This window comes from Megalobrama amblycephala, linkage group LG18 (assembly GCF_018812025.1).
Source record: "Megalobrama amblycephala isolate DHTTF-2021 linkage group LG18, ASM1881202v1, whole genome shotgun sequence".
Classification (NCBI taxonomy): domain Eukaryota; kingdom Metazoa; phylum Chordata; class Actinopteri; order Cypriniformes; family Xenocyprididae; genus Megalobrama; species Megalobrama amblycephala.
In genome coordinates this window covers 9252157-9263366 of record NC_063061.1, presented here as the reverse complement: position 1 = coordinate 9263366, position 11210 = coordinate 9252157, and the positions used below count along the sequence as shown (strand labels likewise).

The 11210-nt window shown below is 40.7% G+C and overlaps 1 protein-coding gene across 1 annotated transcript in view; it reads right to left on the bottom strand.

Moving 5' to 3' along the window:
- Window positions 1–277: 277 nt before the first annotated feature.
- The window catches only part of LOC125253108 (short transient receptor potential channel 5-like), a 55485-nt gene continuing 44552 nt past the window's right edge, over window positions 278–11210 (bottom strand). The window contains exons 9-11 of the mRNA XM_048166888.1: window positions 11151–11192; window positions 7177–7266; window positions 278–1642 (exon numbers count right to left, since the gene is read on the bottom strand). Of these exons, the coding sequence (XP_048022845.1) occupies window positions 815–1642; window positions 7177–7266; window positions 11151–11192 (960 nt within the window). The 3' untranslated portion in view covers window positions 278–814. The remainder of the gene's footprint in view (window positions 1643–7176; window positions 7267–11150; window positions 11193–11210) is intronic.

The following is an 11210-nucleotide window of genomic DNA, read 5'->3' as shown; positions in this document are numbered from 1 at the left end:
CTTTAAAAAATCTTTTTGTGTTCAACAGAAGAAAGAAGCTCCTACGGTTTTGGAACCACTTGAGGGTGAGTAAATGATGAGACAGTTTTAATTTTGGGGTAAACTATATCCCTTTAAGGAGTTCCATTTAAACACTTCCATTTAAACACATTGCAAGGGCTCCGCCAGTATTGGACACTCGTTCAAGGTAAGCAGTGATGTACATCTGAGTGAATGAGATGGAGGGAATTTAGTGAGGGAAGACAAAGTGTTCATCACATGAGCACTTCAGAATCTCACCAGAAGTAAGTCATCTGGATACTTTTCAACTACCATTTTATGAATACTGTGAATTTGGACATACTCTTTTCACCTACTATACAGTAGGGAAGTATGTGATTTCAGATGCAATTTTTGCTTTGAAAATTGTTAGTTTGTGGGCAGGGCTATCTATTATCTGACCAATGGCAGTTGGGGAGTGGTCGTCATTATTATTATGAGTCATTAATTATTAGTGCAGAAATTACATGCTTCACCTTTGAATATAAATTCCCAGTGTTTAAAGACTATGGGCCTCAATCAATTAACACAAGTGGAACAAATTTTTCAAATAATATGGAACACGTACAGTAAATACACATTACGTAAATGGTCGCATTGACTCTCGCGTTGAGGTTTTATGAACGTTTTTACACAATTTGTTTTGCTCGTGTTTTGTGAAAAAGCAAAGCGTAAAGATGCTAAATTATTAAAGCCTTTACTATTATCAAACCTTTTAAACCAATCGCCTTAAGCTGTGAAAAGCTGTCAAAGTGAGCTGATTTTGCTTCTGCCACTACAGCTGTGTCGTAACAGACTCCTCTTGTTCCCAGCTGGAGGAGCCTAAACTGTCACAGGGTCCCATCCAGCCATGGCACAGGTCATCACTGGAGGCCAAGAGCTGGGAGCTGGAGGCGGTCAATCTGGAAGCACAGTGCAGCGGGGGCAGCGAGTGGCTGGGTGGCCGGAGGAGGAGACTGTCCCTGCCGTTCGCCCGTTGAGATGTGGCCTGCATTGGGTTATGTTCAGTCTCAGAGGGTCCCAATCCCAGCGTGTGCAGGTGCATCTCGCTCTGTGTTACCTTCGACAGCGTCTGGGGGTCTTGCCAAGATGTTTGCGGTACTCTGTTTGAGACGCTGTATGGAGACTGCTGAACTCCCGGGGTCTCCACATGCGGATCCGGGATGTGTCCGTTCATACGCGACATTAGCGTTCCCAACCGTTGCAAAGAGTTTTTCTTGGAGCGTGAAAAGTGCAGCATGCGGCTGCTGGTCCGCACAAATGCAGCAGGGTGGGATATGTTCTTTCTCAAGCCATTGCTCTCCAGTCTTTCTTTGGCCGGTCCCGACATGGACTTGAACAGGGCTGATACGCTGAATTGAGACTCTCGGTTACTCCTGTAACATTGGGAAAAGGACGTAGATGCTTTGGATCTGGATGACTCTCCCCCATCCCCACATCGGTGTCCTCCGAGCCCATCTGCCTCCTCATCTTCCTCAGGCTCAGCTGTTTCGTCCTGTAGAGTGGCCTCACTGCTGGAAGAATATGTGCGGCGTGGTGGTTTTCGGTTGCCCAGCAGGTCAAGAACCTCGTAGCGGAAACTGGAGATGTCCTGCTTCAGTTCCTGAATGCAGAGAAACAGAATTCAATTACCAGAGCTTAACCACATCACCTAATTACAGGAAATATTCTAATGTTATTTATCTTCATAACTTCTCATGCTTAAGTGTCCTCCTTATGGTTTTTCTTGTGGAGTTTAGGGATGTGCCATATCTAAAGTTTATTACCTTCCATTATCAGTCTCTTCCTAAATGTTTGATGTTTAATATACACGAGGAGATGGATGATCGCAGCTAACAAAATGTCCTGTCGGACACAGGATGGAAATTTGGGCATGGAACGGATAGCTATTGTTTCTTGTCGTTTTGTCATTTCATGCCTGGTTACATGGTGCACTTCACACTTAAAGTTTCTAAAAGGAAATTATCATTTAGACTATGAAATTCATATCAAGTAAAATGGATTTTATAAAAGGTTTGGATGAGCCATGTTTGAACATACTGTACATTGTGATCGCACATCAACTTAATTCTATATTTACAGAAAAACTGTACGGTTAGACTAATGAACCATTTTATTAATATTATTAATAATAATAATATTATAATTATTACATAATATTAATGTTAATATAAACAATCACAGTAATTATTTATAGAAATAATATTATTTATATATGACAGAGAGTGATTCATTTTTGTGTTGACCGCACATGTGTAACATCCCATGGGTTCTGTACAGGAAACAGAAATTAGTTCACCTCTCAAGTCTTTCGGGTTTGAGTCGTTCGTTCATCAAGTCCCAACCCTATAGACAAGGCTATGCAGTCTGTCCCATAAACAGAAATTATTAGTTCATCTCTCGAGTCTTCGGGTTGAGTCCTTCATTTTTAATTTCACATGACATCCGTATTGGTGCAAGAATCGATCCAGAATCATTGTATCGAGAATGTCAGCATGTAATGTAAGATTTCTGTCCGCTAGAGGCCTATTCAAAACAAAGGCGTAGCTTGAAACGGCAAGTTTGAGCGCGGAATCTTGGGACATGTGGTCTTCACATTAAACCGGTGGAAACAATTATTTCTACTCCAATTAGTTTTTTGAAATATAAACATTTAAATGGTGGCTGTCAGTATCTAAGAAAATTAGAATATTGTGAAAAGGTTCAATATTGAAGACACCTGGTGCCACACTCTAATCAGCTAATTAACTCAAAACACCTGCAAAGGCCTTTAAATGGTCTCTCAGTCTAGTTCTGTAAGCTACACAATCATGGGGAAGACTGCTGACTTGACAGTTGTCAAAAAGACGACCATTGACACCTTGCACAAGGAGGGCAAGACACAAAAGGTCATTGCAAAAGAGGCTGGCTGTTCACAGAGCTCTGTGTCCAAGCACATTAATACAGAGGCGAAGGGAAGGAAAAGATGTGGTAGAAAAAAAGTGTACAAGCAATAGGGATAACCGCACCCTGGAGAGGATTGTGAAACAAAACCCATTCAAAAATGTGGGGGAGATTCACAAAGAGTGGACTGCGGCTGTGGCTGCTTCAAGAACCACTACGTACAGACGTATGCAAGACATGGGTTTCAGCTGTCGCATTCCTCAGAAGCGTCTCGCCTGGGCTAAAGACAAAAAGGACTGGACTGCTGCTGAGTGGTCCAAAGTTATGTTCTCTGATGAAAGTAAATTTTGCATTTCCTTTGGAAATCAGGGTCCCAGAGTCTGGAGGAAGAGAGGAGAGGCACACAATCCACGTTGCTTGAGGTCCAGTGTAAAGTTTCCACAGTCAGTGATGGTTTGGGGTGCCATGTCCTCTGCTGGTATTGGTCCACTGTGTTTTCTGAGGTCCAAGGTCAACGCAGCTGTATACCAGGAAGTTTTAGAGCACTTCATGCTTCCTGCTGCTGACCAACTTTATGGAAATGAAGATTTCATTTTACAACAGGACTTGGCACCTGCACACAGTGCCAAAGCTACTAGTACCTGGTTTAAGGACCATGGTATCCCTGTTCTTAATTGGCCAGCAAACTTGCCTGACCTTAACCCCATAGAAAATCTATGGGGTATTGTGAAGAGGAAGATGCGATCTGCCAGACCCAACAATGCAGAAGAGCTGAAGGCCACTAGACCAACCTGGGCTCTCATAACACCTGAGCAGTGCCACAGACTGATCGACTCCATGCCACACCGTATTGCTGCAGTAATTCAAGCAAAAGGAGCCCCAACTAAGTATTGAGTGGTGTACATGCTCATACTTTTCATGTTCATACTTTTCAGTTGGCCAAGATTTCTAAAAATCCTTTCTTTTTATTTGGTTTTAAGTAATATTCTAATTTTCTGAGATACTGAATTTGGGATTTTCCTTAGTTGTCAGTTATAATCATCAAAATGAAAAGAAATAATCACTTGAAATATATCAGTCTGTGTGTAATGAATGAATATAATATACAAGTTTCATTTTTTGAATGGAATTAGTAAAATAAATCAACTTTTTGATGATATTCTAATTATATGGCCATAACCTGTATATTTAGCTAAATGCTGCTCTCTAGAGTTCATTTTTCTAGCTGACTAACGAGTTTATGGTCATGGTGAATATGTTTGTTCTGAGGTAAATGTGACGTTACGTTTGTTTATTTACCAGCGTTTTTATTAACGTCTTTCCGCGGTTGAAACAATGATTGAGTGTGATTACACGAGACGTGATATGGATTTCGGTAAGTTGTTCTTTTAACTTTTAACATGCCTTTAATTCATTCCTGTTTATTTCGTGCTGTAACTGGTATTAAAACGAAGGAGAGGATCAGTTCACGTGCGCGTCAGGCTGCCACTTCTCTTGAATTGAGGCTGCAGCGATCTGTCACAGCACATTAAAGATCACCAAATCCGTATCCTCACGCTTTTTTAAAGCGGGTATATGCAAATCCTTGACCTTTCCTAGTGGGTATACGGCATATACCTGCGTATCACGTAGACTACACCACCGTGGGGTCCCCCTCGGGAGAAATCGCAGGGGCCCCCAAGCCCGCGGGGCCCCACGCAATTGCATGCTTTGCGTGGTGGGTAAACATGCCACTGGATGATCTAATCATTTCTGTTTCTGCATTCAGCCTATGTGGCTGTGACAGGATGAATGAACGACTCTAACCCGAAGACTCGAGAGGCGAACTAATCATTTTTGTTTCCGGTACTGCATTGCATATGGGGCTGTCAATTTTTCTGGGGAACAGACATGATAAATGTGAGGTGACAAAAGAAAGAACGACTTGGATCGGGAGGTGAGGTGAACTAACAGACTGCATAGCCTGAACACCCTGTTAAGCAATGAATTAATCATTCTTACTGCATTAGCCTATAGTTTATTTTTTATTCCAAATGTGAACAACGTTTGCGTACTGTGTGTTGGGGAGTTTAACTTGTAACATTTTAATTTAATTTCATTCCAGCAGAATATGTTCATTTTGCTGAACGAGATTCAAAGATCTGAATCAGTAAAATGATCCAAACTTCCCGCTATTAGCCACTTAGCTGAGAGCGCCCTCTGCTGCTTTCTCTCACACATGTGCACTCAATGCGAGAAAAATGCAGGGCTTGTTGACAGAACTGTCACTGTCCCGATTGGACCAGTGCTGTGTCATCATGAAAGTTATCATTTGCATGTGTTTTTTAAGTCTTGTGAATTTAAACATTCAAGCCCAAGAAGACGCAAAAGATAACTCTAGCGGAGAAAGCCGTGTCTGAGAGCATGCAAATACTGAATTGAGCTCTCTTTCACGTCTTGCACTTGAACAGACAATTTCACACAAAATTATGTCATAACGCCAGTCTTGGTGAGTATCCCAGTCGGTTATGTCTTGAGTGAATCTAAACAGCTGAGAAAACGTGTGTAGCAGTATATTGGATCCGTGCATTAGTCTTAAAGTGACAGCAGCCTAATATTCCTGCTGCTGTCTGTTTTTAATGTTAATCAAACAACAGACTCACTGCAAAAACTCACTTAATGCTCCTGATTGAATAACTTTTGTAATTAATAAGGATTAATCTATGTTTAACTTATACAGTGAAGACTATGCAGTGCTATTTTACATTTGATTACATTATTCAATTTCTGTACCTAATCTACATCTAACTACTGTTAGATCTACCTGAAAAAACTAAAAAGCACCGTTTAATTAATTGCCATTTATTTGTGCTATCGCTTGTAGTTTGATTATTTGACCTTATTTCATTACAGACTGTTTATATGACTTTAATAGTGTTGGAAATTTAAATGTATTATACACAGATCAGGCATAACATTATGACCACCTTCCTAATATTGTGTTGGTCCCCCTTTTGCTGCCAAAACAGCCCTGACCCGTCAAGGCATGGACTCCTCTAGACCCCTGAAGGTGTGCTGTGGTATCTGTACCAAGATGTTAGCAGTAGATCATTTAAGTTGCGAGGTGGAGCCTCCATGGATCAGACTTGTTTGATCAGCACAGATGCTCGATTGGATTGAGATCTGTAGAATTTGGAGGCCAAATCAACACCTCAAACTCATTGTTGTGCCCCTCAAACCATTCCTGAAGAGGCCACAGCCACCAGGGAATACTGTTTCCATGAAAAGGTGTACATGGTCTGTAACAATACTTGGTGGTACGTGTCAAAGTAACATCCACATGGATGGCAGGAACCAAGGTTTCCCAGCAGAACATTGTCCAAAATATCACACTGCCTCCACCAGCTTGCCTTCTTCCCATAGTGCATTCTGGTGCCATGTGTTCCCCAGGTAAGTGACGCACACGCACCTGGCCATCCACGTGATGTAAAAGAAAACGTGATTCATCAGACAAGGCCACCTTCTTCCATTGCTCCGTGGTCCAGTTCTGATGCTCACGTGTCCACTGTTGGCACTTTCGGCGGTGGACAGGGGTCAGCATGGGCACCCTGACTGGTCTGCAGCTATGCAGCTCCATACGCAACAAACTGTGATGCACTGTGTATTCTGACACCTTTCTATCAGAACCAGCATTAACTTCTTCTGTTGGATCGGACCACACAGGCCAGCCTTCGCTCCCCATGTGCATCAATGAGCCTTGGCCACCCATGATCCTGTCGCCGGTTCACCACTGTTCCTTCCTTGGAGCACTTTTGATAGATACTGACCACTGCAGACCGGGAACACCCCACAAGAGCTGCAGTTTTGGAGATGCTCTGACCCAGTCGTCTAACCATCACATTTTGTCCCTTGTCAAACTCACTCAAATCCTTACGACTGCCCATTTTTCCTGCTTCTAACACATCAACTTTGAGGACAAAATGTTCACTTGCTGCCTAATATATCCCACCCACTAACAGGTGCCGTGATGAAGAGATGATCAGTGTTATTCACTTCAACTGTCAGTGGTCATAATGTTATGCCTGAATTTTTTTCATTCTTGCATTCCATGTAAAAATTCTGGTAAAAAAATTATTTACTAGCCAATGGCGACTCAAGCTTCAGTGTGTCTGTGGAGGGTTTACACTTCACCATGTGATAACCATGAGATCACCATGGCCTCTAAAATCGTATAAGTGTCTATAAAGGGAAAAAGATGACAAAAAATCCTCACACCTTGAAGTTCTCCTCTGTCAGCCCTTCGTCTGTTTTGGCGCTGCGGATCATGGCTGCAACGTATCGCTTTACCAAGTTTCTGATCACCTCCTGAAAACAGCCACAAACAGGATGAATGCCACACACATTTTACTAGACATATTACCTTCTGATACAAATAACCATGTTTTCCTCTTCAAAATGGTTTGAGGATTTTCCAAATCCCCAAAGGTGGCGATGATATAGCCTAACCTCGGACAGGGTGAGATAGGGTGGTGGGCTTTGAATGTGATTGGCATGCACATATTTTGCGATTCCGGATTAATAAGGGGTGAAAATCAGTTTTGGGCATATTCATGACATATGTATTAGCTGGAGGTAAAAATCTGGACTTGCATTCATTAGCATTCATTTGCATATCTAATAAAGAATTAGCCAGCGGTGGCTCTCAAAACAAGCTTACGCACAACAACAAAATAACAGCTATTGCAATATCCGCTACTGCAGCTCTTGATTGTTGGGAGTATCATTTGTCTGTAGCAATTATATACAATCTTACACTCACAAAATACTCTGCTTAAAAGAAGATTTCACCCAAAAAAGACTGTCATTATTTGTTTATCCTTCCTCATGTTGTTCCAAGTCCGTATGCTATTATTTTTCCACAGAAAGAAAGATTTTGAATAATCATCACACAGCTCTGTAAAACTTGAAAAATAGCAAAAATATATCAATATAGGGTTTAAAATATATCAGTTATCAGGGTTCAAGCGCTTTAAGGCCTTTAAACACGTTTGTAAAAAGGTATTATGTTTTATTTAGCACGTCTGTAACCACCTAAATCAGAGATGGAAAAGACCATATACAGCCAATACAGGCAATTTACTAAGGAAATATATGGTTTTCAACATTTAAAGCGCTACCTATGGTCTGATCTCCGTAAAATGCTGCATGCTTCTTTAGAATAATATTTGACATGTGCTCACCTAATGTTGCTAATTTCACCTAATGTTTGCGAGTTTTCGTTTAGGAATGATATGCTTTTGGGTACACTTGACCATGCCCCCTTTTGTAAATGACCCTGTTATAGCCACCCAAATGCCAAAGTTCAACATTTTTTTTGGGATAATTATTGACCTAGAGAGTCCAGAATTGTGCTGCAGTGGTTTTATCGAGGTTGAGTGAAAAACCTAGGACTAGTTCGCGAAAGTAGGTTTTTCAAATAATCTCCAATATTTTTAACGAATGATTCAACTGACAGCAGTGGTCCTACAGGCAAAGTTGTTCAGAATGAGGAGTTCTATCATATGGTATGAATACGGTGTGCATGTGTGAAAAATCACGTAATATACAATAATTTAGTTGTCAAGTTTTAAAAACACCAGATCAAATCCAAGATGTGCATTTTGTTCTTCTTGAGCAGGGGTGTCTAATCCTGCTCCTGGAGGGCCACTGTCCTGCAAAGTTTAGCTCCAACCCCAATTAAACACACCTGAACCAGCTAATCAAGGTCTTAAAGGATTAGTTCACTTAAAAAAAAAAAAAAAAAATCCCGATAATTTACTCACCCCCATGTCATCCAAGATGTTCATGTCTTTCTTTCTTCAGTCGAAAAGAAATTAAGGTTTTTGATGAAAACATTCCTGGACTATTCTCCATATAATGGACTTCAATGGCCTCCAAACGATTGAAGGTCAAAATTCTACTTACGGAACGAACGCAGCGCCAGTTCCTTTTTTTTCCGTAAATAGAATAGGGAAGGCGTAAGACATACAGCATAAGCTTTTTGAAGAATACGGAAGTGCGGTTTTGGCGCAAGGTGATCATTTGTTTATATAAAGCATATACATTTACATCGAAAATGACCGATCGTTTCCCTAGATAAGACCCTTATTCCTCGTCTGGTATCGTTTAAAGCTCTTTGAAGCTGCACTGAAACTGTAATTTTGACCTTCAACCGTTTGGGCTCCATTGAAGTCCGCTATAAGGAGAATAATCCTGGAATGTTTTCATCAAAAACCTTTATTTCTTTTCGACTGAAGAAAGAAAGACATGAACATCTTGGATGACATGGGGGTGAGTAAATTATCAGGATTTTTTTTTTTTTTTTTTTTTTAAAGTGAACTAATCCTTTAAGCCTAAGATACACGATTTTTGGCTGTCCCAGACGAAAGATTGCCTTCCTTTTTTTTCAGCACACATAAACACTACAACTGCCAAAGTGTGATTCAACTTGGTCTTTTTGTTTATTATGGATCTCTGGACATGACATGCAGGGGAAAAAAAAATAGTAGGCTAAATCATGCGCACGATTTACTAATTCACAGTGTTGCCAAGTCCGCGGTTTTCCCACGGAATTGGGCTACTTTTACACTTTTGCCGCGGGTTGTTTTTCATGTCCACGGGTTGAATCGACCCCAAATAACGTGACATTTAGCCCCTGGAATGCGAATTTAACCAGGGGAGCCCCGGCCAAATACGCAGACCCCCCTTGAAATGCGATTTGGGCTAGTTTTGGGCTAGTTTTAAGGAGCAATTGGGCGGGTTTTGTTGTGAAAACTTGGCAACCCTGCTAATTTGTTCCCTCGATTTATTAAAATGTAAACACGATTTACTATTTCGTTCCCTCAATTTATAAATCATGCACATGATTTATAAATCAAGGGAACGAAATAGTAAATCGTGTGCACGATTTAGTAAATCGAGGGAAAGAATTAGTAAATCGTGTGCACAATTTAACTTTTTTTCTTGCATGTCATGTGCGGGGATCCGTAGTTTACCACTAGCAGATGACGTTTTATTCTTCTATAGAAACTTGCATCGTAGCCTACGAGTATAAGTGTCATCAACGTACAGTCTACATGCATGTACCCAAGTTTAATAGATCCATGTCGCACGTGATTTGTAAATGATCTTATACGATTGCTAAAATCGTGCAGTGTATCTCGGGCTAGGCATACTAAAAACTTCCAGGCAGGTGTATTGAGGCAAATTGGAGCTAAACTCTGCAGGACAGTGGCCCTCCAGGACCGAGTTTGGACACCCCTGGTCTTGAGCAAACAGTTTAAGAGTTATGAATGATTTCGTACTTTTGATCACTGTAGCGCCACCATCAGGCCGATTGGGGCAAGCCTCTGTGACGTTGTAGACAGGGTGGGCACTACCATCCCACAAAGAGATTTAAGTCTGCACGACTTACAGTTTGGTCTGCCCGATCACTTCAAGGCAGAATGCTGATCTTTGAAAATCCTAACAATTAACAATAGTGTTTCAGCACTACGTGCTTGAACACCTAAAAAAAAGTATCACAAAAGTAGCCCATAAGACTTCCACTACACTCCTGGTCTTGTGAATTTATACAAAAGATTTGAAAAGTCGTTATTCACTTATAATGGCACTCGTGATATTTTTATGGTTCTTTTTGTCCATTTTGGAACTTGACACACACTTTTTTACAAGTCATTTTTACTATGACTTGTTCAGTGACAGCAGTGTTCTTTCATAAGGGATGTTCATTACAGTGTCGCGACCTGCACCAGAGGTTGCTGGAGTCTGGCTGGCTATGTATTAATACATTAGAAATCAGCAGGGATCCAGTGGTTATAAACTAAGCAGCAGGACAGGATGTTATGCAATTAGAGCAAGTACTAAATATTCACAAATTGTAATTAACATCATTTCTATATACTGTCAAGATATATTTTCAGCATAATCATGCACTTTTTATTTTAAACATTTTAAAAGTTCATGATTTGTTTCTTTGTAAGAGCCTAGAACTATAATTTATGGAAAATATGCAAATTATATGCCTTGCAAAGCTCTAATAAGTCATTGATATGCATGATTCCCATAGGCTAACATTTGTTTTCTCATTTAAATAAACTGCTGGCAATTGTTAACATATTAAGAGCAAGGTTTGAATCTAACAGCATGCTGGGAAACGGATTTGTAACATGGATGCCAAAATGTGATGGATACAGAAAAAATGGCATTACCTGGTAGTGCTGGTTCTGAATGAGGTTATCGGCATGCCTTTCCTGAAACAGATAGGATAA